The 27,446-nt window shown below is 47.3% G+C and overlaps 1 protein-coding gene and 3 long non-coding RNA genes across 4 annotated transcripts in view; 2 read left to right on the forward strand and 2 right to left on the reverse strand.

Annotated features, from left to right (window-relative positions):
• Positions 1 to 654: 654 nt before the first annotated feature.
• LOC310668026 lies at positions 655 to 3,817 on the reverse strand. Its single transcript, XR_014506555.1, has 2 exons — positions 1,925 to 3,817; positions 655 to 1,886 (listed from the first exon to the last, which is right to left on the reverse strand). It is a non-coding gene; the product is annotated as an uncharacterized lncRNA (long non-coding RNA).
• A 442-nt stretch (positions 3,818 to 4,259) lies between these two features.
• LOC310668008 lies at positions 4,260 to 15,212 on the forward strand. The gene is made up of 3 exons (XR_014506535.1): positions 4,260 to 4,338; positions 13,877 to 13,983; positions 14,581 to 15,212. It is a non-coding gene; the product is annotated as an uncharacterized lncRNA (long non-coding RNA).
• Positions 4,332 to 27,446, reverse strand: part of FBXO10 (F-box protein 10) — a 33,288-nt gene continuing 10,173 nt past the window's right edge. Inside the window, exons 4-11 of the mRNA XM_083419641.1 lie at positions 20,980 to 21,129; positions 17,388 to 17,524; positions 13,844 to 13,914; positions 12,185 to 12,337; positions 11,124 to 11,399; positions 9,993 to 10,303; positions 4,858 to 5,039; positions 4,332 to 4,693 (exon numbers count right to left, since the gene is read on the reverse strand). Of these exons, the coding sequence (XP_083275767.1) occupies positions 4,516 to 4,693; positions 4,858 to 5,039; positions 9,993 to 10,303; positions 11,124 to 11,399; positions 12,185 to 12,337; positions 13,844 to 13,914; positions 17,388 to 17,524; positions 20,980 to 21,129 (1,458 nt within the window). The 3' untranslated portion in view covers positions 4,332 to 4,515. The remainder of the gene's footprint in view (positions 4,694 to 4,857; positions 5,040 to 9,992; positions 10,304 to 11,123; positions 11,400 to 12,184; positions 12,338 to 13,843; positions 13,915 to 17,387; positions 17,525 to 20,979; positions 21,130 to 27,446) is intronic.
• On the forward strand, positions 21,804 to 22,539 carry LOC310668063. The gene is made up of 2 exons (XR_014506593.1): positions 21,804 to 21,895; positions 22,148 to 22,539. It is a non-coding gene; the product is annotated as an uncharacterized lncRNA (long non-coding RNA).

Raw genomic sequence — 27,446 nt, forward strand, 5'->3', positions numbered from 1 at the left:
CTTCTGGTTCTGGGAGACCAGCAGGGAGGGTGGCTTGTTGCAGCAGGAAGGGGAGACACCTGTGAATCTTCCCCAGCCTGACATCTCTGCCTCTTGGCCTCTCCTGCTCCAGCTTCTGTCTCTTGATTCTGGACTTCTGTCTGCCACAGATTCTCCCAGCTTACTAAGCCCTATTACCTCTTAAGCTTCCGACACCACCTTTCACCCATCTTCTCCCTCTGTCCATGCATTGTTGTCCCACCATCACTCCCCAGGCTCTGAGCCTTCTTCCCTTGGGGGTTCCCCAGCTGGTTCTCCCACCCTTCCTCTGCATCCAACCAATCCATGAGACATGCTATCTAGTAGTCCACCACTGATCTCTCCTCCAAACAAGACCCACTGAGTTTCAATGCTGATGCCACCAAAAATTCTAGTTTCACCGAAGCATCTCCACTACTTTGTAGAGATGGAAAGAAATGAGAGCTAGGAATCAGTACTGTAAGCCTGTCCAGATCTGGCCTGCTTTAGCTGAGCAGATCCCAGAGCACCTCTTCCCAACCACAGCTGGACCCACATGCTTGCTGCTGACATTATAGGAGCCATGCTGTCCTTTTGCAGCTGGCCGTCTGCATAACATGTCTAACAATATCTAACAAGCCGGTTAATTAAGAAGGGTTTGGTGTTTAAAATAGAGCCTTTTATTCTTGCAATATACAGGTTTTCCTTCATAAAACTTTACACAGAATGTTTAACTTCTGTTTTTAAAAAAGGAACTTGTAACACATAATCCGACGTAAAGTTAAAAACCCTTAACAAAGTTCTTAGAAAGGTTAGTGGCCGCCTGTGATTGAAATCCAGTTGCTTTTAAAGGGGATGTCTGTGGCCCCGATCCAGCCAAGGTTAGTCCTTTCAAGCCTCCCTTTGTCTACTTAAAAGTAAGACCCATTGATTTGGGAGAAGCAGATATAGGATTATAGCCTAAATATCATTAAAGCAATGAGGATTCCTTTCAATGGGTCCATTACATACAATCTTGATCTGCATCAGAGGACCTATTTATAATTTGTAGCTTGGTTTGCTTCTATGGCTGACATGGGCTGATCTAGTGCATTTTTTTCCAAAATATATGCCACTCATTTCAGTGGTACTTCTTGTGGAGTAAGTAGAGAGAGGATGGCAGCCACATCCTGCAAGGAATTTCTACAACAGTTTCTACATTGCATCCAAGAAGATTCCCTCATGACACGTGTGTACAGGTGTTGTTTATGTACACATTGTTTTAATTCATTTTTAAAATTTTGCTTTTTTGTTTTGATGAAGTTGACTTCCAAGATTTCACCTGGAGGGCGACAGGTTAGCCAGCCCTGGAGTAGACAATCTTGGGCTTGATGACATAGTCTGACCTGGAATAAGCCAGTTTCTTTTGCTCCATGCAAGGTCATAGCTATTTATTGTCGTGGCCTGTTGGCTACGCAGTTTTGACTTGCCTAGGATGTAGGACTGCTAGTGTTTTCGCTCAAGAGAACTGTTCCATGTCGTGCCATCGGAATAAGCCAGTCCAACTTGCACATTGATGAGATATAAACAAAAGGCAATTCGGTCCTTGTTCATGCGTGTCACTGGTATGTGCTGCCAACTAAAAACTAATGCTACCATCTTTGCTCTCTTAGCGCACAGCCCACCCAGCTCTTGTATCAATAAAAAGGGGGCCTCAGGCTCTCTTCAAGAGGTAAGGCAGGGAGGAGGAACCAACAGAACTTCAGGTCTCGTTGGACTCCCATCAGCCCCCAACAAACATGGCCGACGGTCGGGGATCATGGGAGTTGTAGTCCAGCATTCTTCTTTCAGACGAATTTTCGCTTGCACATGCAAAGTTAATGCAGAACAAGTCAATCTACTGCCTAAAACTCTGGTGGTCACTCTAAGTAAGAGTTCTTTGAGTGACCTTCCTGCTGCAGGCCAAAGTGCTGCTAAAGGCACAAGAGTGAAGGCCATTAAAATGGAAAAGAAGTTGGCAACTTCGCAGAGAAACCCAAGGGGTTAGAATTCAACTATATACATATAGAGAAAGAACCTTCTCTGGGTGCATATGCTATAGGCAAGTCACAGGGAGCCACCGCTGGGTAAGGGGTAATATAAGCAAAAAAATTCAATTCCTACTTTGTTTGACATTTATGAATGCACAAAAAAATTAATCACCTCTAACCTGCTTAATGTGGCTTTTCGGTTCTTGTACAGCTTCCTTCCATCAACTGGAGCATCTGAATTGTGCCCTAATGTTGGGCAACCCTCACCAACCCCCCCAGTTTTGGTGCTTTTAACAGTTGCACTAAAAAAAAATCCTGCTTGCAGATTCTGACATGCAGAAAGTAATAGGGAGGGCTTCACCTGTTGCATGTCTGCCTGCCGTGTACCTGTTGAAAGACTGAGGAGTCTTACAAGATAAAAGGGGGTTAATCCTAGTCCCTCTTTGACCAGAGGAATGGCTACCATGCCCCCGAGTCTCATTAAAAAAGCACAGCAAAATATTTCTCCCCATTTATTCACCACTATCCAGCTTCTGCTTTGCGTGTGTCTAATAAGAAGCAACTCAACTCATTATTTAGGCCAAGGAGTTCCATGAATACCTGTCCCCCATAATTGTACAGGTCCATTTTCTCTAGCAGATAATTTTCAAAGGCACAACGTGCAGCTCTGCCATTCTCTGTTTGGCCCTCTTGCATAAAATCATTTCAAGTTCTGAGCTGCCCTGGTATGAAAATGGTTGCCAGCTGCCTGGGAGTCAATTCTGTTGGTCGTTTTTGTACATTATTTTAAAAGCCAACACCATGTTATGTTGACGTTGCCAGTCAAGAGTAAGTTACAGGTTTTTTCTTCTTGCAGTGGACAATAGATGCTGTGTTCATCTGCTGAAACTTCACGCAGCAAAACCGCCTAGAAACAGTGATCTGTTTGCCTTCTTGAAGAGTTGGCATATTCCAATTCTGTCTGCTTTATAGGCCTGTTTTGCCATGGTCCAAGGACTTCCCAGCACAGAAGAAAACAAAACTAACATTCAATGGAGGAAAGGGAGATTCACTCTGAGCAAGGCTTTACTGTCTTATCAAAAAGACCAGCTCCGTGGCTGAATAGTCAACATTACTGTGGCAACTTGACCAGCTGGCCTTTTGGCAATCACTAAAAGGGTGTGTAGGTAGGTAGGTAAGAGGGAAGGGGGAAAGGAAAGGTGGGTGGCGCTGTGGGTTAAACCACAGAGCCTAGGACTTGCCGATCAGAAGGTCGGTGGTTCGAATCCCCGCAACGGGGTGAGCTCCCATTGCTCAGTCTCAGCTCCTGCCAACCTAGCAGTTTGAAAGCATGTCACAGTGCAAGTAGATAAATAGGTACCGCTGTGGTGGGAAGGTAAACGGCATTTCCGTGCGCTGCTCTGGTTCGCCAGAAGCGGCTTAGTCATGCTGGCCACATGACCCAGAAGCTGTATGCCGGCTCCTTCGGCCAATAAAGCGAGAGGAGCTCCGCAACCCCAGAGTTGGTCACGACTGGACCTAATGGTCAGGGGTCCCTTTACCTTTATTTATCAGAAGAGACAACATCTTCCACGACGCTGTCACTCACATTTCTATTTAGTACCTACTCACCACCATTTTGTTTTTACGGGTAGGAGAAGTACCGACTGAAAACTATGGGGAAGTAACAGACTTTTTGGGAAGCTCTCAATCTTACACCTGGAAGGGAGCCCATCAAAGCACCCTGTAACTTCTCCCCACTCCTTAAAAGCTGTATGTAGGGGAAAGTATTGGTTTCCCCAGCTTTGTGACATTGGCGGCCTTTGTGACATCAGCCATGTTCAAATATATAAAAGGATGTCACATAGAGGAGGGAGAAAGGTTGTTTTCTGCTGCTCCAGAGAAGTGGACACGGAGCAATGGATCCAAACTACAAGAAAGAAGATTCCACCTAAACATTAGGAAGAACTTCCTGACAGTAAGAGCTGTTCGACAGTGGAATTTGCTGCCAAGGAGTGTGGTGGAGTCTCTTTCTTTGGAGGTCTTTAAGCAGAGGCTTGACAACCATATGTCAGGAGTGCTCTGATGGTGTTTCCTGCTTGGCAGGGGGTTGGACTTGATGGCCCTTGTGGTCTATTCCAGCTCTATGATTCTTTGATCCACTAGGCGAATCCCAGAGCAAATTTTGAGCAGCCGGCATCATTAAGGGAAAAGGCAATGAGAAGTCTGACAGGAGTGAGAGTTGGCATCATGGCTGCTGATGTCACAAAGGCACTGCTTTCCCCTTCACAAACAAGACTACAGCTGAAGAGGAACTGCAAGGAAGAGAGGGAGGCAGCAGCTGAGGCCTGAGGTAAGGGTACAGGTGAGGGAGCAACCATGCCAGGGAGCAAAATCAGCAAAATCCTTTCCGTTCCCATCGTACTGTAGCCGCTGCACTGAAAAGCAACTGAACATGAGCTCGTTCTCTCCTGCAACGAGCACGCATGGGGAAGGGACTTGCCAGGGTGGCCCCTGAGGAAGGCCAGCATCACACAATTGTACAAAAGATGCTCCCGTTGTTATGGCAGCCCCCATCCACTCTTGCTGCTATCCTGGCGGTCATGTTTGAGACTTTCTGACTATTCCCAGATGTTGATACACCTCTGGAGGCTCCTTCAATGTGAGGCCGCGCAGGGGGGTTCTCCAGGGTCCAGGCAACGTCCGACCTGGAAGGACAAGAAGACATAACAATATGTTCGTCAGATACCTAGTCTGAATCAATGCCGCCTTACACATGGAAAAACACGGTATGCTTAAAATGTAGAGGGCATCAGCTGTATGGAATAAGGGTCCTCATATTCTCAAGTCCCCAAAGGGCTACCTGGCTTACCTTTTCTTGAATGCCAGGAGCTTGTTGCTTTGAACGACACAGGCTTCCGTGTCGGAGGCCTGCTGCAAAATGCTCTTTTTGGACTTCCCTTGGAAAATCACATTGTCTTGCACCAAGGCCTTGGTCTGGTCAAGCATCTCGATCGCATAACCTCGAAAGGAGTGGATTCTGTTCTTGGTTACCTGGAAGGAAAAGAGGAGAACACAATTATTGGTAACATAGCACTCCAATAGCAAAATTAGATGATTCATCATTCTGGAAGAGATAGAGCGAGTTGGTTTTCCAGAAGCAAGTGATTTAAAAAAGAAGCACCCACGGCAGCTTGATAGGGACGTGTGAGCTTCTGAACACCATGAAAATTTGGTGCCAATTGAACCTCAAGAGAGAAAAAGTCTAAAGCAGGCATAGGCAAACTCGGCCCTCCAGATGTTTTGAGACTACAATTCCCATCATCCCTCACCACTGGTCCTGTTAGCTAGGGATGATGGGAGTTGTGGTCCCAAAACACCTGAAGAGCCGAGTTTGCCTATGCCTCGTCTAAAGGAACTAGAAGTCAGGAAGACTGTTCCCTGCGAAGAGGAACTGACGGTTATATCGCTCTGGGGAATAAGGCTCTCTTTACCAACTACTGGCACCCTTAACAAAAGGTCCCAGGATTCGGCGGTAGAAGCCATGTCGGGTATTATGGTGCTTGGGGCAAGTTATGGAACTGGGGTTTAAAATTCATGGCATGTTATACGTTGAAAGAAAATTATATGAAAATGATGTACCGATGGTATTTAACTCCTAGTAAATTAGCAAAATTACATAAATCAGGCTCAAATGTATGCTAGAAATGTACCGTATTTTTCGCATCATAGGACGCACTGGACAATAGGACGCACCTTGTTTTAGAGGGGGGAGAACAAGAAAAAAAAATTCTCCCTCTCTCTGCCCAGTGCCCCTTCAGCGAAGCAGCAGGAGGCACTGCGCAGAGAAGGGGAGAATTTTCCCCCTCTTGTTTTCCCCCTCTAAAACAAGGTGCCGTTTAAGGTGCGTTCAGGCACCTACCTTGGAAGCCTGGAGAGTGAGAGGGGTCGGTGCGCACCGACCCCTCTTGCTCTCCAGGCTTCAGGTTCCTTTCGACCTGCTCTTTGGGGCTGGTGGAGGGAAGCCCACCACCAGCCCCAAAGAGCAGGTCAGGGAGCAGCAGAAAGGCACAACAGAGAGGCTCCTGCCATAGCCGCGCGTCACCTCTCCAGCTGGGAGAGGGTCGCGGGGCCATGGCGTCTTCGCTCCATAGGACGCACACACATTTCCCCTTCATTTTTGAAGGGGGGAAAGTGCATCCTATAGAGCGAAAAATACGGTAATGAAAAAGAAGGCACCTTTTATGGCACCCTATGTGGTGGAATTGTAAGGTAGTAAAAGGATTTTGGGAAATGATATATTATGAGTTGAAAAAAATGTTTAAAACAACCTTTGTTAAAAATCCTGAAGCCCTCCCTTTAGGAATTCTAGGTGCTGAAATCCCAAAGGAGCAGAAAAGACTATTTATGTATGCGACCACGGCTTTGCGGATGTTATCGGCCCATAGATGGAAAGAAGATAAAGTCCCAACCAGAGAAGAATGGCAGATGGAGTTAATGGATTGTGCCAAAATGGCTGAGATGGCCGGAAGAATCAGAAATCAGGAAGAGCAAAATTTTAACAAGGAATGGGGAAAATTTATAACTTACCTTAAAGACCATTGTAAACTGTTAAATTTGTTAGTAGGACTGGAATAGCACTTGTAGTTTAAGGTTGAATTCTGGACATAATGGAAGAGGCAAAGGGTTTGGATTAACATAAAAGATGCGGGGGGTGGGGGTGGGGAGGATTAATAACAGGACCCATAAAGGGGAGGATGGAAGTCCAGGAGATTCCTAGGAATCTTGTTTCTATGATTTGAATTATTTCTGATATATCTCTGTAAAATTTTAATTTGAGAAACCAAATAAATAAAAAAAGAAGAAGAACTAGAAGAGGTATTATGGTACTGTATTGCATGTATTGTGCAAATGCAGCTCTATAATGCCCTAGCACCATGTTACACCTCAAATGTTACAACTCCATCACAAAACCAAGGCCCTGGTAAGTAGTCCACTTGGGGAGGCAGTTGATAAGGTTGTCTAAAGGTAAAGGTAAAGGGACCCCTGACCATTAGGTCCAGTCGTGACCGACTCTGGGGTTGCGGCACTCATCTCGCTTTATCGATCGAGGGAGCCGGCATACAGCTTCCGGGTCATGTGGCCAGCATGACTAAGTCGCTTCTGGCGAACCAGAGCAGCACACGGAAACGTCACGGGGATTCGAACAGCTGACCTTCTGATCGGCAAGTCCCAGGCTCTGTGGTTTAACCCACAGCGCCACCCGCATCCCCCTTGGCTCATCTCTCTTGCTCAGCCATGCACCTCTTGTACCTTGCAGAGGGTAAAGACTGTGAAAGGGGAGGGTCTTAATGGGCTCGGCTTACTGAGTGTGCACAGAAAAACTGCATTGGAAAAAAGGAGATATTTGAGAAGGAAATCTGAAAGGTTTTCAGCAAATCCAAGAAAACTTGTTTTAATTTAGCTGTGGTTTTCCCCAATAAGATGAGGGGAAAAGTGTATACCTGAAGGAGCGTCTCCACCCCCATCGTTCAGCCCGGACACTGAGGTCCAGCGCTGTGGGCCTTCTGGCGGTTCCCTCACTGCGAAAAGTGAGGTTACAGGGAACCAGACAGAGGGCCTTCTCGGTAGTGGCGCCCTCCCTGTGGAACACCCTCCCTTCAGATGTGAAGGAAATAAGCAGCTATCCTATCTTTAAAAGACATCTGAAGGCAGCCCTGTTCAGGGAAGTTTTTAATATTTATTAACGCTGTACTGTTTTTAACACTTGATTGGGAGCCACCCAGAGTGGCTGGGGAAACTCAGCCAGATGGGAGGGGTATAAATAATAAATTATTATCATTATTATTATTATTAAGAACAACTGAGAAAGAAATGGGAGCATTTCCTGGAGGTTGGTACACAAATTAAGACACAATTTCCTTTAAAAAATATCTACTGCAGAACTTGCACATTTGTGTGTGTGTTTTGCTGGGGTGTTAAGGGCTCTTGTCTCATTGAATGGATCTGTAGATCCTCATCTTCTCCCATTTGTTTATTTCTTTCGCCTCCTTCACGCCTGTCATTTTCTGGGACCACATTCAACATGATATTTCTCTCCACAGCAGCAGCTTTGCCCCCTGCTTCTCTGAGGACTATTCCAACCTGTTTACCTGCTCTTCTACTTCTCTTGGGGTAGGCAATGGATTCTTGCCAGAACGCAAATGAGAAAACAGCAGTAGAGGCAACAAACAACCCTTAGCCTTCCTATTAAAATGTGCTCACTTATCAATATAGAGGTGTGTGGGCACTTTGCACCCCTCCCCATTTTTGCAATTTTTTTTTTTAATTGAGCGATGTGGGATTTTTTTTGGAATTTTGTTGTTGTTTGGTTGCAGCTCGTTTGTCTGTTTTATTTCTTTGGGAACGTGTGTGTAGGTGTTTCGATTCCTTTTGGGGGCGGGGTGGTGGTGGTTCTGAGCATCGCGTTTTTCTTCCTTCCTGTGAAATAGGTATTCTGCAGTGTTCACAGAAGTTTCTTAGCTCTCCAAGTGTGCTCCTGGAACCAAGTATCTACAATACTCTATTATTTTATTTTACAGTACAGTACATTGATTATTCCTTTCATGTTATGGATCAAGGGTCTCGTTAAATAGTAAAATTCATGTTAAATTGCTGTTTTAGGGGTTGTTTTTAAAAGTTGAGAACTGATTAATCCATTTTGCATCACTTTCTATGGGAAAGCGCACCTTGGTTTAAGAACGCTTTGGTTTTGGAACAGACTTCCAGAACGGATTAAGTTTGAGAACCAAGTTACCAGTGTGTGTGTGTGTGTGTGTGTGTGTGTGTGATATGGCTAAGGTAAAGGACCCCTGGATGGTTAAGTCCAGTCAAAGGCAACTATGGGGTTGTTGTGCTCATCTCGCTTTCAGGCCAAGGGAGCTGGCATTTGTCCACAGACAGATTTCCGGTTCATGTGGCCAGTATGACAAAACCCCTTCTGGCACAACGGGACACCATGATGGAAACCGGAGCACACGGAAACGCCATTTGCCTTCCTGCCGCAGAGGTACCTATTTATCAATTTGCACTGGTGTGCTTTCAAACTGCTAGGTTGGCAGGAGCTGGGACAGAGCAATGGGAGCTCACCCCGTTGCGAGGATTCGAACTGCCGACGTTCTGATCGGCATGCCCAAGTCAGTAGTTTAGACCACCTGCGTCCCTTTATATATAAAGTGGCTACTTTACTTGGAATACTAAAACGTATTTTTGTGTGTATGTGTGTGTGTACACACACACACACACACACACACACACACGTTTTAGTATTCCAAGTAAAGTAGTGTGTTATGTTTGAAATCTAAACAGAAAATCTTGTGCAGTCTTTTCTAGGAGAAAAAAAGAGAACTATATTTTTTAAATGGCCAAAGAACCTGGGGCAGCTTTCACACACATAAATATCACTGCTGGAAGGAAAAAATGAGGTACCGTATTTTTTGCTCTATAAGACTCACTTTTTCCCACCTAAAAAGTAAGGGGAAATGTGTGTGCGTCTTATGGAGCAAATGCAGGCTGCGCAGCTATCCCAGAAGCCAGAACAGCAAGAGGGATTGCTGCTTTCACTGCGCAGTGATCCCTCTTGCTGTTCTGGCTTCTGAGATTCAGAATATATTTTTTTCTTGTTTTCCTCCTCCAAAAACTAGGTGCGTCTTGTGGTCTGGTGCGTCTTATAGAGCGAAAAATACGGTGACTTGTGCATGCAACCCTTCTTGGGCGGCTGGTGAAATATAGATAATCATAATGAGTCATCTAGATAACCACAAATCATCATAATGATTATTTATGACTATTTAGATGACTCTTGGGGCCCTTCCAACTCTGTAATTCTATGGAAGGCCACCCGCCAGGGATTTTTCAGCTGTAATTCCTAGACTGCAGGGGGCTAGACTGGATGATCACTGGGATCCCTTCCAACTCCGCGATTCCCTGGTAACAAGCAAGCTTGTTCTCTTTTATTTCGCCACGCACCTTCATATCGGCTGCCTGCAGCAGCTTGAGGCCGCAGCCCTGATTGCCCAAAATGTCATTCTCGGTGACGATTCCCTCGCCCTTGGAGGCCACCCCGTGGCTGCTGTTGTCATAAATGCCGTTCCCACGAAGCTCCACCCGGCACTCCGCTTCCACCACCACTCCCCCGAGGCTATTGCAAGAGATGCTGTTGTTTGCGATTCTCGTCAGCTGCGAGCTTTGGAAGACGGAGACCCCGCAGTCGTGGTTGGCGTGGATGGCGTTTCCAATGATGTTCAGGGCTTCGCTGCTCTTGATGTACAAGCCGGCAGCTACGAGAGGAGGAAAAGCACCCCTGAATCAATAACCTATTTTACCAACAACCACCACCTGGGGCAAGAAGGGACAAAAACCCGGAAATGCACCTACACTGAAGTCAAACGACGAAGATGCTGCAATGTTAATATCTGCATTAAAAACAAAAAATTGCCCCCAGTTAAACAGACCCCAGCTATATGGCTAAGATCATGATTTTAAGGAAGGTGTGATATTTTATTATACCAACTGGCAGGGCTTTTTTCAGCCAGAACTCACCGGAACTGAGCTCTGGCACATCTTTGCTGAGTTCCGCCACTACTTTATAGTGTTTTGGCACGGCGGCTCAGCGTCACATTGCTCCAGGTTGCAGGCGGCACGGTGACTGGTGCCAGCGTAGCGTTTCTGCAGGAGCTTCCCAGTATACCTGAAGGAGCGTCTCCATTCCCATCGTTCAGCCCAGACACTGAGGTCCAGCTCTGAGGGCCTTCTGGTGGTTCCCTCACTGCGAGAAGTGAAGCTACAGGGAACCAGGCAGAGGACCTTCTCGGTAGTGGAACCTGCCCTGTGGAACACTCTCCTGTCAGATGTCAAGGAAATAAGCAACTATCTGACTTTTAGAAGACATCTGAAGTTTTTAATGTTTGATGTTTTATCGTGTTTTTAATATTCTGTTGAGACCCAGAGTAGCTAGGGAGACCCGGCCAGATGGGAGAGGTATTATTATTATTATTATTATTATTATTCCCAGAAGGAATTCTCAGAATGTTCTTTGGAGCCTCTTTGGTCTTTCCTATGGACAAGACTGGCTACACAACGTTCCCGGCCAGCGCTCACCTCCATTGTGGTTGATGTTGTTCGACTCCACGAGAGCCACACTGATTGGCCTCCGGATAACCACACGCTCCTCCTCACTCTCCAGGTCATTCTCCCAGTTGGCAGCTTCTCCTTCGTCATTGAAGTTCTCGTTGCCCCCTTGGTTGGCGAGGTAGTCATTAGCATCATCTTTGCGGCAAAACACCGCAATCCCATAGATGCTGTTGTGACCGATTTGGTTGTTTGCGATGTGCGGGAGGCTGGAGGACATTATCCAGACGCCGCAGCCCTTGTTCCCTATGCCAAGAGAAGAGGGAGAAAGCACATTGGCCTGTCTTCCTGATGTAACATTGTGCAAGAGACTGAAAAATCTTGGGCCGGGTCCAAGGTGTCCTGAACTGGTTGGAGGCTGAGGAATGGTGAGAGGCAGAATCTCCACAGACTGGGCTGAGTGTCAGGCCTAATAAGCAGGACAGCTCATTCCTGGTGGTCTTCCTCCATGAAAATCAGTTGTTGAAACATAAAGTCCCTGCCTCCCCACAGACATCCAAGTCCCTCTCTTCCAAGGCTTTCCCCGGGCAATTGGAGACTGCGCCTGTATGCAACCAACCTTTCCTCCGCCCTTTTCATGCCTCTACTGGTTCTGGGAGATGAGAGCCAGTTGCAGCAGGAGGGGAAGACACCTGTGACTCTTCACCAGCCAAACTCATCTCTGCTTCTTGGCCTCCTCCTCTCCAGCTTCTGCCTCCGATCCCGGACTTCCCTCTACCACAACCTCTCCCAAGATCACAAAGCCTTGTTTCCTTTTTAGCTTCCAACACTTCCTCTTCCCCATCATCTCCCTCTGACTCATCATTGTCCAGCCCCCCAGTCCTGGGCTCTGAGCCCTTTTCCCTTGGATGTTCCCTAGCTGGTGCCTCTCACCATTCCACTGTGTCCAGCCAGTCCCTGACAGGCCATCGTCCATTTTGAAACTGGATTCTAGAACAGTCTGAGGAGAGCTGCTCTGCTACACTCAGTACACAAGACCCAGGGAAACAAGGCTACGTAGGGGGTAATAACCCCACTGTCAGAAGATTTACCATAAATGGTGTTTCCTTCTATGAGTCCTTTCCCACGCTCCCCGACCACCACGCCGTCTGAATAGCCACAGCAGATCAGGTTACTTCTGAGGACAGGGTCACCTCCACGGCGGATGTCTGTACCTCCCCACTGGTTCTCCCGGATGACGTTTTCTAAAGCAGTTTAAGGAAGGAAGGGTAAACAAAGGACTGCCAATTATCCAAAGGAGCACTGAAGGAATGAAGTGAAAAGACTATTTCACGTCAATCCAGTTTCTACCTCGACTTCTGTATCAACCTGAGGCAGCCCAAGGGCTGTGTCATCATCCAGCATGTAGCTAGCAAAATGCTTGTTGTTATGAAAGGTTATTATTGTGTTTGTTATGAAGGACGAGGATGGCGCTGTGGTCTAAACCACGGAGACTCTCGGGATAGCCCATCAGAAGGTTGGCAGTTCAAAACTGTGTGACAGGGTGAGCTCCTGTTGTTCTGCCCCAGCTCCTGCCAACCTAGCAGTCCAAAAGCACACCAGTGCAAGGAGATAAACAGCTACCGCTGTAGCGGGAAGGTAAACAGCGTTTCTGTGCACTCTGGCTTCTGTCATGGTTTTCCATTGTGCCAGAAGTGGTTTGGTCATGCTGGCCACATGACCCAAAAAAGCTGTCTGTGGACAAACACTGGCTCCCTCGGCTGGGAAGCGAGAAGAGCGCCACAACCCCATAGTCAACTTTGACTGGACTTTACCATCCATGGGTCCCTTAGCTTGTTGTTGTTGTTGTTGTTGTTATGAGAAGAAGGGGGAACAGGAGAAAGGAGGAGAGGTTTCTCCAGCGGAGATCCTTGGCTACTACGACAGACCAGGAGCTGCAGTGACAAGACCACTAAGGGAAAGCTTTCCAAACTGTGTGCCGCAACAAGTTAGTGTGTCGGCTACAGTGCATAGGTGTGTCGCACAAATGCTCCCCGCACTCCTCCTGGGGCTGGAAAGGGTTCGTTTAACCTCCGGCTTGCTAGTAAAACTGAACTGCTGTGTCGTGAAATGATGCACGTCCAAAAAGTGTGTCACCAATGTGAAAAGTCTGGAAAGCTCTGCACTAAGGAAATGCTCTGGCCGTGCTCAAAAAGGGAAGTTCTGAGAGGCAGGTGGCGCCAAACGGACAAGAGAAATAACCATGAAGTGGTCACCAGACTTTTGTTGTTCAGAGCTGCAGCAGTTCTGAGGTGACTCTCCTATGAGCTAGGAAGCCCATGGATCAAACAGCACTTCGGCCATGAAGTCAAAAAGTGGCTTTAGGCAAGCAGCCAGAGTCTCTCTTCTGTAAGATGGGGATGTGCACCCTGGCCTACCTTAGAGGGTTATGGGAAAGGACCACCAAGACCTTGTCACATGAAATTTGAAGCACAGAAGTGGAGGAAGCTGCCCACTACAGAATCAGCCTTATCAAACTCAGTATTGTCTACACTGACTGCCAGCAGCTCCAGGGGGGTGGCTCAGGCAATTGACATTCATTCCCAGTCTTACTTGCTCAGCCACTGAGCTAGGGACCTTCCTGCCCCAGGAGTGTAGTGGGGTGTGTGTGTGCCAAAAACCCTGCCAAAACTGAAATGAGGATTCACTGTTTGGAGGTTATTTTTTGCCCAACCCAAACCCATGCCCCAGAAATGTTTTTCTTCCCACACCTGTTATTTGGCCTCTTCCGTTCTCGTTCACAGCGATGCCAGCAGCAAGGCCTTGGAAAATGTGGTTCCCACTGGAATGAAAAGGGGTGGAGACACTGTCAGTGTTTTATACAGTTTGCTTATTTGTATAACAGCACAAGGTGAGAAAATAGTGGTGGGGTTTTATCTTCTACACAAGTGCAAACACAAAAAACTCCCTCTGTGAAATTTGGCTTTCCTAATGGTCCTAAGTACTCAGCTTATGTCTTTTTTGGATAATTAATTAATTAAATTTATATTTCGCCCATCATAACATCTCAGGGCAGTTCCCAGAATATACCGTTTCATTTTTTTGCATTTGTACTGCTATTATTTTTATAGTACTGGCTATCTTTTTTTAAAGAGATTTTACTATAGAGTTTAGCCATCTCAACAAATGCCTGCCAACACTTCCATAGGAGAAAATATTACAGCAGTTTTATTTTAGTGGTACCCAAAAATGATTTTGATTGTCACCAGATGCCAATAAGTGACTATATCTGAATTCAAAAAGTCATTATCTTAAACTTTGCTGTTGTCAGACTGAAGACAGAAACTTCAAAAGGTATCAGCAAAGAGTATGGTAGCTGAGTTTCCTTAACATGAAGCAGTTGTTTTTCATTATGACAGCTTGAGCCCTTGAATATTCCGGGAGTTTTTTATAGTATTGATTTGCTTACTTCAATTAAAATTTATTATTATTATTTAAAAAAAAACAGTATTGAAAGCTGCTGGGAGATCAAGGAGAACGAGCAGCGCTTATTTCCACCCTGTCCCCATCCCTTCTCTGAAAATGATCTTTGTGGGGGAATAATAGTGTTGAGATCTCAGTCAACCTAAAGAGAATCTCCTGGAGCCACTCTCTGGAAGCCTCTGGGATTGAGGCTTTTAAGAAAAAATGCCGGAGAAACAAGCTTTCCGATTGGTCCAAAGACCCAAGTGAGACTTCTGTTTGAAATACATTCAGGGCTGCTTGGGAATAATTAGCGTAGCAATAATAATATCTTCTTAAGAATAACAAGCCTCATCTCCCGCAACAAAAACACTAGGCAAGATCAAGTCAAATGCCTCTTGTTTTAGCAGGGACAAACTGATCTCAATTATAATAGACTTGCAGGGTTTTTTGTTCTGATGAGCATGCTGCTGACAGCGTTGTCTAGGAAGAGAAATTATGTCTCCGCTCTGAGCTCCCTTCTTCTTTTATGTTCATTTCCTCTAGACTTCATTCGCTGCATCATAATCACCCGACAAGACAGCTGCCTATTTAGAAATTGCTACTTATTTGACAGGTCTGTTTCAGCCCAGTCGTGACCCTTATGGTTTGCAGATTAATAAAATCTGTTTCACACTTGTCAGTCGGGCTATTATGCCGGAACAAGCCGTTCCCAAACGGATGCTTAAGCCTGTCTAGGTTGCTTTGTGTTTCGCAAGAGCGTTGTGGGGCTGTTGTTTTCCTGCAAGAAGTGTCTGCTGTTGCATTCGCAGCACAGCTCCGACATTCATCTCAAAACAAGAACCGCCAATAAATCAGTAGCAGGTTTGCATGCCCTATAGACTCCCAAGTTTGAAAACTCCACAACCTGGAAGGTGATGAACTTCACTTCACGGCCAAGTTGGGATTCAAACTCTGGTTTATTCGAACTCTAGCCATTTTGCCACACTGGCTCTATGGACTGCCTACCCAAAGTAGCCCTTTGCAGGGATGGAGAACACTGGGGCCATTCAGCTATTGTCAGAGTATGGCTCCGATCCCCCTTTGTGCGTTGGCAAGGTGGTCTGAAACTGCCATGACTTGGAAGCTAGCAATGTCTGAAGAGCCAGTTTCCCCATCCCTTCACAACACACCCTCAGGCCATGTTCCATTGGGATGGACCACTGCCCTTGCATGAACCACGATCTGCTGGGTAGTTATTTGGAGAAGATGCTGAGTTCTTTGTCTTTCTGTACATTCCTTTCTCAACCACCCTGGCACCAGCTAGCCTGGAATGTTAAGTGCGTCATCATGCCCTGACCTTCCTATCTATCTGTATACATCCTCTCCTTATCACCCTGGACTGCAGAATGTTAAGTGCACTCTGTACGATTGTTTACTAAGGAAGTCTCCATGCCTGTCTAACTCTGTGTTCCCTCTATCTAATGATGATTAGTGTTTTATACGCAACCCTTGTATGTCTTATACGTAACCCTTGTAACCCTTGCATACGCATTCGTGTTAAACCAATCAGCAGCAAGCACATACGAGGCAATGCTGTAATATTCAATAAAAGGGACTCTCCGGGACGTGCTCGAGGAGATGCCTTCCAGATGACATCCGCTACTGGTCTGTCCCTTATTTCAACCCAACAACGATCTGCTGTTGCAGGACTGTGTGAGGGAAAGCTGTCTTTCTGGGAAGAACAACCATTTTTTATATGCTGCCCATCTGACTGGGTTACCCTGGCCACTCTGGGTGGCGTCCAACAAATTAAAACATAGCAAGAAATCAAACATTAAAAACTTCCCTAAACAGGGTTGCCTTCAGATGTCTCCTAAAAGCCACATAGTTGTTTATTTCCTTGAGATCTGACGGCAGAGTGTTCCACAGGGAGGGGGCCACTACTGAGAAGGCCCTCTTCCTGGTTCCCTGTAACTTTGCTTCTTGCAGTGAGGGAACCGCCAGAAGGCCCTCGGCGCTGGACCTCAGTGTCCGGGCTGAACGATGGGAGTGGAGATGCTCCTTCAGGTATACAGGACCGAGGCCGTTTAGGGCTTTAAAGCACCAACACTTTGAATTATGCTTGGAAACGTACTGGGAGCCAATGTAGGTCTTTCAGGACTGGTGTTATATTGTCTTGGCGGCCACTCCCAGTCACTAATCTAGCTGCTGCATTCTGGATTAGTTGTAGTTTCCGAGTCACCTTCAAAGGTAGCCCCCCACATAGAGTGGGAAACATTGCTCACCATTCTAGATCAGTAACCTTTGAGTTGCCCAGAACACACAGTATGAAAGCTACTTCCCCACAAAGCGACTGCAAAGACAAAGGTAAAGGTAGAGGGACCCCTGACCATTAGGTCCAGTCGTGACCGACTCTGGGGTTGCAGCGCTCATCTTGCTTTACTGGCCAAGGGAGCTGGCGTGCAACTTCCGGGTCATGTGGCCAGCATGACTAAGCCGCTTCTGGCAAACCAGAGCAGCACACGGAAACGCCTTTTACCTTCCCGCCAGAGCGGTACCTATTTATCTACTTACACTTTGAGGTGCTTTTGAACTGCTAGGTTGGCAGGAGCAGGGACCAAACAACGGGAGCTCACCCTGTCACGGGGATTCGAACCGCCAAGCTTCTGAGTGGCAAGTCCTAGGCTCTGTGGTTTAACCCACAGCGCCACCCGTGCAGGTACATTGGCCTAAAGACTTCATCTCCCTGTCAGTGTTCTTAATAATAATAATAAACTTCCCTGCTCTTTAGCTGCATGGAGGATGTGTGGGTGTATTGTTTCAAACCGACATCCAAAAAACGGCAAGAAATGCTGCTGTTGAATAACTTACCTCACCAGAGGGTTGCCGTTATACAGGATGTAAATGCCAGCCTCTTTATTTCCATATATTTGATTGCTACGGATGATGCCTTTCCCGTTGCCAAGGACAACGATGCCGGAGCGAAGGCCGCCGTGGATCCTATTACACTGCCGTTTGATTTATGCACAAGCACAAGAGGAATGAAAAATAGAAAGCAAGAGAGGGAGATCAGCCACAGAAAAGTCAAGGACTCAGTACAATAGCAGAAAGGTCAGCAAGCCTCCGGACAAAAGCGCCCAGCTCTTTCAAAGCTGGAAGTGGTTTGTTTTCGAGTGGAAGAGCCCAATTTTGTGTCTCCTTGGAGAAGGCCTGGCATTTTGGCTCCGACTAAGCCTTCTGCCTCTATAGCGGCCACTCGATATGGAAATCAAAAGGGCTCCCATCCCACCTTGGCCCCGTTACTCAGATAAATACATAATCTCGTCCACCAATTCCCAATTTTGCTGGACAGGAATAAAGGAGAGGGTAAAGGCTTATTGGATCAACCAGCTCTTAGCAGCTTCTCAGTTGTGTCTCAGCTGTGGCTTTTAATATGCAGTCATTAGCAAGTGATGTTGTTTTAGCTTCTTGCTGTGTAAAAAGCCTCACCTACTGATTTATGCAGATTAAACTGCTGTTAAAAAGGCACAGGAGTTGGCCAGGCAGGATTTCTTCTTCTTTTCCTGGTGAGTTAGCAACCCTAGCTCCTGTGGGCAGAGCAGTGGCGTAGCGTGGGGGGTGCAGGGGGGGCCCGGCCGCACCGGGCGCAACATCTGGGGGTTAGGGTTAGGGGGCGCAAATCCACGGGTTAAAGGTAAAGGTAAAGGTACCCCTGCCTGTACGGGCCAGTCTTGACAGACTCTAGGGTTGTGCGCCCATCTCACTCAAAGAGGCCAAGGGCCAGCGCTGTCCGAAGACACTTCCGGGTCACGTGGCCAGTGTGACATCGCTGCTCTGGCGAGCCAGAGCCGCACACGGAAACGCTGTTTACCTTCCCGCTAGTAAGCGGTCCCTATTTATCTACTTGCACCCAGGGGTGCTTTCAAACTGCTAGGTTGGCAGGCGCTGGGACCGAACAGCAGGAATGCACCCCGCCGCGGGGATTCGAACCGCCGACCTTTCGATCGGGAAGCCCTAGGCGCTGAGGCTTTAACCCACAGCGCCACCCGCGTCCCATTAATCCACGGGTTAGGGGGTGCAAATTACTTGCCTTGCCCCGGGTGCTGACAACCCACGCTACGCCACTGGGGCAGAGGGAATAATAGCATCCACAGGCCAATGTTACATATCTAGATGCGATTTTGGGGCTGAGTGAGCCAGCTAAAATTCCAAACCCAAGTCGGAGACCATCTTGCTGGGTCTCCTCAATTTTCTACACGTGCCCCATTTATTCAGAGGCGTTTCCTCTGGGGGCACCCAATTTCAGAACACCCTCGCCTCTGAGGCCTGCCTAGCACCAATATCAGCTCAATCTGGAAACCGGCTTAAGACACGGCAATTTTCTCAGGCATTTATGAATTACCACTCCGCTATGTAATAACAGAAATCAGCTACTCAGTGTTCTAAGATTATTTGTTCTCTTGCCAGCTTTCTGTTTTCCTGGTGGAATTACGGTATTGCTTTAAATGGGCTCTTTGACACTGTCCTGAGAACAGTTTGACTGAGGATGGGATAAATGCTTTTTTATAAATACAGGCACACATCTGAAGGAGCCATTAAACGTCACCAACCTATCATCCCATGCCACTGTATTGTGAGGAATCAGGACCACAATGGACAGGAAAAGGTTTGGTCCGCTCTGTTTTCTACCCAAAGAAGGGTGAGGAAAGAATGCATGGGAAAGAAGAAGAAGAAGAAGAGCTTGGATTTGATATCCCGCCTTTCACTCCCCTTCAGGAGTCTCAAAGCGGCTAACATTCTCCTTTCCCTTCCTCCCCCACAACAAACACTCTGTGAGGTGAGTGAGGCTGAGAGACTTCCAAGAAGTATGACTGGCCCAAGGTCACCCAGCAGCTGCATGTGGAGGAGCAGAGACGCGAACCCGGTTCCTCAGATTACGAGACTACCGCTCTTAACCACTACACCACACTGGCTCTCTTCACTACATGAAGCACATCAGGCACGGAAACCTCCTTGCACCGACAGGTCAGAATAAATGGGAAGTGTCTCCAGTCCCTCCAGCCCTTGTCTTGGGCAGCTGATTCAATTTTGAATTGCTTGCTCCTCCTTAAAGGAAGGCTGCTGTCCATCAGCAAACCTAGGTCCACACCTGCTTGCATTGTGCAAGGACAGAGCCTCTCACTAATGGCGCCTCCGTCTTGCACAACACTAGGAAAAGCTCTACAGTAGTGCGGACAGAACACAACCCAAATAATAATAATAATTTATTCTTTATACCCCACCTATCTGGCTGGGTTTCCCTAGCCACTCTGGGTGGCTTCCAACAGAATATTTAAAACATGATGAAACCTCAAACATTAAAAACGTCCCTAATAATAACTAATTAAAGGTAGCCGGCATACAGCTTCCGGGTTCTGTGGCCAGCAATGACTAAGCCGCTTCTGCCAAACCAGAGCCGCACACGGAAACGCCGTTTACCTTCCCGCCGGAGTGGCACCTATTTATCTACTTGCACTTTGATGTGCTTCTGAACTGCTAGGTTGGCAGGAGCTGGGACTGAGCAACGGGAGCTCACCCCGTCATGGGGATGTGAACCGCGGACCTTCTGATCGGCAAGTCCTAGGCTCTGTGGTTTAACCCACAGCGCCACCCGCGTCCCAATAATAACTAATTAATAACTAATAATAACTAATTAAGAACTCTTTGACGGCAATGAAAGCTGTGTGATCATTATGGAGTTCCAACATCTTTAGCATGGCATGGGGATAACCTAAAACTTACTGGGAGTAGCTGAGAGCAACAGGCTTTTCATGCAAACAAAGGAAGAAGAATTTGAGGATAAAACAAGTACCCTATTTTTTGCTCTATAAGACTCACTTTTTCCCTTCTAAAAAGTAAGGGGAAATGTGTGTGTGTTATGGAGTGAATACAGGCTGCGCAGCTATCAAGAAGCTTTCACTGCGCAGCGATCCCTCTTGCTGTTCTGGCTTCTGAGATTCAGAATATTTTTTCTCTTGTTTTCCTCCTCCAAAAACTAGGTGCGTCTTGTGGTCTGGTGCATCTTATAGAGCGAAAAATACGGTAGCCTTAGATCAAAAGCGGGTGTCATGTTATGCAAGAAACATGGGATTCCTAAGCCTCTGGCTGCAGCATAATGTGAATTGGGGGAGGCACACACTGGGGAGAAGTGTTTACGGGTGTGACTGCTTGCCATTACACCCCTCCATGCAACCTCTGCCCCAGGCTCCTTTCCTTCCAGGCCCTTTTTCCAGCTTAAGACTCCAGCTAGGAGGAAAAGTGCCCCGGGGAGGGAGACTTGCAGGGGGAGGGGTAAGCCCCTGCCTCCCGCCGGCTGCTTCTCTCTTACGAATGTCCACATTCACCAAACATTTGTGTTAGGCGAATCCCAAGTTTGTTGCGTCAAGCTCTTCGGGTAAAAACATGAGCACGCAAGGGTCAATACCAGGATCAGAGGGTTGGCTCCCTTCCGAATGTCCACGCCGGCTTCGCAGTTGGAATGGATGTTGTTTTCTGCAATCAAGCCTCCGGCCCCGAGGCGCAGAAATATCCCCGAGGTCTTGCAGTGGTGAATGTCATTCTTCAGCATGACGATCTAAAGGAAAGAAAAGGCAAATGCATTTCTAGATAAAGGCGGCGGAGGAGCTTGCTACGAGCGCACAGACGTCAGCGTTTGTCAGGCTGAGATGGTCAAACAAAACAGTGTCGAGACTTGAGCTGTGACGCAAGAAGTCTCTGATTTGAATCTTGTCTCTGCCTCAAATTGCTTTGATGGCCTTAAAAGGTAAAGGTAAAGGGACCCCTGACCATTAGGTCCAGTCGTGACCGACTCTGAGGTTGCGGCGCTCATCTCATTTTATTGGCCGAGGGAGCCGGTGTACAGCTTCTGGGTCATGTGGCCAGCATGACTAAGCCGCTTCTGGCGAACCAGAGCAGCACACGGAAACGCCGTTTACCTTCCTGCCGGAATGGTACCTATTTATCTACTTGCACTTTGACGTGCTTCCGAACTGCTAGGTTGGCAGGAGCAGGGACCGAGCAACGGGAGCTCACCCTGTCATGGGGATGTGAACCGCCGACCTTCTGATCGGCAAGTCCTAGGCTCTGTGGTTTAACCCACAGCACCACCCGTGTCCTTAGGCCCTTGATGGCCTTAGGGAAGTCCCTATTCTCCTTTGACACTATCCAGCCATCCTTACCACTTGTGCATCGAGGGGAAATGAGAGACAGCACCCCAGCTCATCTGCTCCCTGTTTTACTGTGCCTGTTCCCAGACTTCTCGCAGCTGAGGTGTGTAATTTTCTGAATTAAAATGGAAGCACGCTTCACTCCCGCATCCAGAAACAAGTTGACTTTTAGGAGTTTGGAGTTTGGATTTGATATCCCGCTTTATCACTACCCCAAGGAGTCTCAAAGCGGCTAACAATCTCCTTTTCCCTTCCTCCTCCACAACAAACACTCTGTGGGGTGAGTGGGGCTGAGAGACTTCAGAGAAGTGTGACTGGCCCAAGGTCACCCAGCAGCTGCATGTGGAGGAGCGGGGAATCAAACCCGGTTCACCAGATTACGAGTCCACTGCTCTTAACCACTACACCACACTGGCTCTTTTACAGTATGAAGGAGAGTTGCCTTCTCCCGGGAGGCCCACCTCGTTGTGTCTCTGCATGAGTCATCACTGCTCTGGCACGCTTCTTGACAAGGAGGCAATTCCAAAGCCGTATCCCATACAGAGACAAAGGGGATGAGCTCCTCCGGTGGCAAGTAATTGTTCACTGGAAGCGACGGGATTGCTCCATACTTGCCCTCAAGAAAACCTACCCCAATTTCTCTGCCCCACGAGTCAGTGCTCAGTCAAGAGGCATGATCCGAAAGGAGCAAACTCAAAGCAATGACTCATGCAGAGATACAGAGGGGGCGGGTTGCTGTATGCTGAAAAATCCAGTTACTCTCAATACAGAGACTACAGAACTGCCTGACCTTGGAAGAACCCATTCCATGCTCTTAATAATTAATAATAATAATAATAATAATTTATTATTTATACTCCACCCATCTGGCTGGGTTTCCCCAGCCACTCTGGGTGGCTCCCAGCAGACTAATAATAATAATAATAAAGCGATAAAACACCAAACATTAAAAACTTCCCCAAACAGGGCCGCCTTCAGATGTCTTCTAAAAGTCAGATACAGTGGTACCTCGGGTTAAGTACTTAATTCGTTCCGGAGGTCCGATCCTAACCTGAAACTGTTGTTAACCTGAAGCAACACTTTAGCTAATGGGGCCTCCCGCTGCTGCTGCGCCGCCGGAGCACAATTTCTGTTCTCATCCTGAAGCAAAGTTCTTAACCTGAAGCACTATTTCTGGGTTAGCGGAGTCTGTAACCTGAAGCGTATGTAACCTGAAGCGTATGTAACCCGAGGTACCACTGTAGTTGTTTATTTCCTTGACATCTGATGGGAGGGCGTTCCACAGGGCGGGTGCCACTACCGAGAAGGCCCTCTGCTTGGTTCCCTGTAGCTTCACTTCTCGCAGGGAGGAAATGTTGAGTTGGAAAAATATCCCAGATAGTTGTGAAGAGGAGTTCTCGGGGAAAAGACTCTGGGAGAAATCATATGCTTTGGACAAAACTTGATGATCTTACTCCCAAGACTCTGAAAAGGGTGGGGGAGCATAAGCTGGGTGTTTTTTTGTCGTTCAGCCTTGCTGACAATGCACTGTTTAAAAGTCTTATGCAGGTTAGAGTAATTTGCATGGAATAATTTGACTCAGAAATTGTTCTGATGCCCTAGAGCAGGGATGGCCAATGTGGTGCCATTCAGAGGTTGTTGGACTACAGATCCCATCATCACTGATCAATTACAATTCTTGGTTAGGGATGATCGGAGATGGAATCCAATGACAGCCACAGGGCACAATCACAGACACAGTTACCACTGCCCTAGAGAGGGTATTTGTTTTACAGTGGGGTTTTACAGAGGGTATAAATGTTTTACAGCCATTTGTTTTACAGTGGTACCTTGGGTTACATATGCTTCAGGTTACATATACTTCAGGTTATAGACTCCACTAACCCAGAAATAATACCTTGGGTTAAGAACTTTGCTTCAGGATGAGAACAGAAATCATGCGGCGGCAGCAGGAGGCCCAATTCCTTAAGTGGTGCTTCAGATTAAGAACAGTTTCAGGTTAAGAACAGACCTCCGGAACGAATTAAGTACTTAACCTGAGGTACCACTGTACTTGCATTTAGTAAAGAAAGCTTAGGAAAACGCTGAAACTGCCAGGCTCGCCCAATATTTATTAAAAGCTGACACCCATTCATTCTTGCATATGAACTTAGGAAGCGGAACGTTCTCTGTGGAAGGACAAAGCGCTGGAAAATATTCCAGAAAATTTTCCGCTCTGCATCACTGTTTTCAGAACAGTGACTGAGTAGAAAACATACAGGTGGTTGCGCTCATCCCAGGTGAATACCTTATGTGCATTAAGAACGACAGAACGAAGCTGTGCAGAAGGAAGCAAGACGAGAGCAGTAAATCATGCAGAGAAGCGGCAGGCCTCCTCCTCAGTGCGGGGACACTTTGAACTCACAGTTATGCCAGCAGTCCCACCACACACAGTTTTGAAGTTCCTGGTTTACAGAGCAAGAGGAGACCGAAAGCAAACACCCACACACCCCTGGAGCAAAATCTACGCAGGCTGGCGAAAGTGAAAAGTGAGGCGATGCTTTCAATCCCGCCATTGTTTTATTTGCGCATGTAAGTGGTTTAGATATTCATGCGTACCGCGCTGCCTAATTCCATTCCAGTCGAATAAACCTTTAAACCCATGTCTGACAAGCGTAAAGGAATAAATCTACAAATTGCAATACCCTCGCCTTGGTAAGCGCTGCGTATCAAAGATTATAATTAAATTACGCCGCCTTTATTTGCTCATTTGAAAAGGTGGCTCGCCCCCCAATCCGTTAATTAAAATGCTGGAGACGGGGCGGGGGGGGGGGGAGATGGCTGTCCTCCTCTCTCCTTATTAGTCACTCACCATTGACCTGGCATGGAGGTCAAGCTCCGGTTAGAATACTAAGCCCGGCTCTCCGACGCATTAACAGAAAATACTGTGGTTATCCCCATAACAGTTAATAGGACGACAGGTGTTTACAGCTCTCTTAATTTCTGACCGGGACGGATCCACCTCGGGGACTTACGGAATCATTCAGCCGGGCCAGGGGTGGAGGACGCCAAGGTCAGCCTCGTAAGCAACGCCGCAAAAGTTACTGGCCTGCAACAACTGTTTGGTGAGAGCCAGGAAGCCGGTAATCTAGCTACCGATTCGCAAGCCACTCTCCATGTAACCATACGTCCTGAACATGTAAATACGAAAATTTTTATTAGGCATATCGTGACGTATGTCCTGTATGGTTGAACGGAGACTCTGGGTGGAATTCCACATCGCACTGATGCGGTCGGTCCATCAACGCAAGCCTTCCCGCTGACGGAATGATCTCCCTTCTCCTCCATCTGCGCAGTTTTGGGGGGTTCGTGGTAGATTTTGGAGGTGCCCAGGGAAAGAGAGGGGGGAAGGAAATCCCTAATGGGCGTCATTACACCGGCTTCCACTAGAGCAGGGCGATCCAACATGCAGCTCTCGTCAACATCATCATCATCATCATTTATTTATACCCCGCCCATCTGGCTGGGTCCTCCCAGCCACTCTGGGCGGCTTCCAACAAAACACTAAAATACAATAACCTATTCCCTAAACAGGCTGCCTTTAGATGTCTTCTAAAAGTTTGGTAGTTATTTTTCTCTTTGACATCTGGTGGGAGGGCGTTCCACAGAGTGGGTGCCACTACCGAGAAGGCCCTCTGCTTAGTTCCCTGTAACTTCACTCCTGCAACTTAAACTACACTTCACAGTGTAATGAGAATTAATGAGATACAGAGTCGTTTCTCAGTGCTCTTCTAGGTTTGGGGAATGTAGTGGACTAGGAACCAAAACAAATGGGATTCCATCTTATAAAGTACACATTCCTTTAAGAAAAAAGCCTCCGCTTCTGTTCAAAGTTCTGTTCTTAAATGCCAAGAAAACAAACGTCCCTCTTCTTTCTTTCCTCCCTTCCTCCTCTGTGAAACAAACGAGCAGCAAATTGCTGGCTTGGAACGGCAGGCTGAACGCTGCTCAGAAAAATGCAGGTGTAATTGCAGAGCGTTTCACCCGGGAACAATAGCTGCGTAACGAACGGCACACAAACCCCCACTTAATGTTTCACTCATCAGCTAAGCTGAACGCGCAGAGCGCAGGAGTCCTGCACTGACAAATGACATCTCCCGGTTTGACTTCTGCACTTCTCGATGCTGTTATTGCAAAGGAGCAAATCCAGGGGCGAGACTTACGCCGTCCTCCACAATCTGCGGAGACCATCCCTCCGTTTCCATGTTCCCAGAAGAGGCATCATGTTGAGGCTGGTGCAGCAACATCGACAAAGACTCCTGTGATACCTTAAGGCTTACAAACCCGTTATGGCATAAGCTGGAAGTAGCCAATGCTGCAGACTGCAACTCCCACCATCCCCGACCATTAACTATGCTGGCTTAGGCTGATGGGTGCTGTAGCCGAAAAGAGCTAGAAGGCATCACACTGGCTAGCGCTGGTATAAACTAAAGTGGTACCTCGGATTAAGAACTTAATTCGTTCTGGAGGTCTGTTCTTAACCTGAAACATTTCTCAACCTGAAGCACCACTTTAGCTAATGGGGCCTCCCGCTACTGCCGCCATGTGATTTTTGTTCTTATCCTGAAGCAAAGTTCTTAACCTGAGGTAATATTTCTGGGTTAGCGGAGTCTGTAACCTGAAGCGTATGTAACCCGAGGTACCACTGTACTGTTGACTATAGTGGTACCTCGGGTTACAGACGCTTCAGGTTACAGACTCCACTAACCCAGAAATAATGCTTCAGGTTAAGAACTTTGCTTCAAGATGAGAACAGAAATCATGCTCCGGCGGCGCGGCGACAGCAGGAGGCCCCATTAGCCAAAGTGGTGCTTCAGGTTAAGAACAGCTTGAGGTTAAGAAAGGACCTCCAGAACGAATTAAGTACTTAACCCGAGGTACCACTGTACATCACATGGCATCAGACAGAATCAGTGTTGTAGAATTCGGAAGGACCCTGAGGGAGTCCAATGCAGGAATATGCAGCTTCCCCATACAGGGATCGAACCTGCAACCTTGGCATTAGCACCACCACACTCTGACCAGCTGAGATGCATGAAGTGCTATCCTTAATAGATGAAGAAGCAACCTTCCAAGGGAGACTGTGATATGGAACCGCTGAATTCATCAAGAAATTCAATGCCATCAGTTCTGGACTAAATCAGGACAACAGGTTTTCACCACGCTGCATGCATTACTTGGCTGACTGATGCCAGGATCACTGCATCGTCTACTACTGTTTCGAGAATGCTGGTATTAATGATGCAATCATCACTACATTTCCTGAATTTTGTTTCCCTCTGAATTCACTGCTTATAACACGCGCACCCCAAGATGAAAGCACAACCCACGGGTATATCTGCAACCGAGGATATCAATTCATGCATTTGATGAAGAGGGCTGTGGTCCACAAAAACATATGCTACCATAAATTTGTCAGCCGTCAAGGTACGACTCAACACCTTTGTTGTAAAAAGCGGCAGACCCCCAGCTGCTCTTCCCCTCGGGGAAGGGATTCTAAGGAAACAGTTCTACTGTTTTGGAAGCTGCAGAAAGAAGGGGGGAGCTGGGTGCCTTCCCAGCCCAGCACCCTGACAGGGATGCAAATGGCCCCCTCACCAGTCATCAGATTGGGGATGGGTCAACAACTGCCTCCTCCTCGTCACAATTAAACGAGGAAGGAGTGCTCTGTGTGTGTGTGTGCAAG

Source organism: Podarcis tiliguerta, assembly GCF_965153285.1.
Source record: "Podarcis tiliguerta genome assembly, chromosome: 17".
NCBI lineage: Eukaryota > Metazoa > Chordata > Lepidosauria > Squamata > Lacertidae > Podarcis > Podarcis tiliguerta.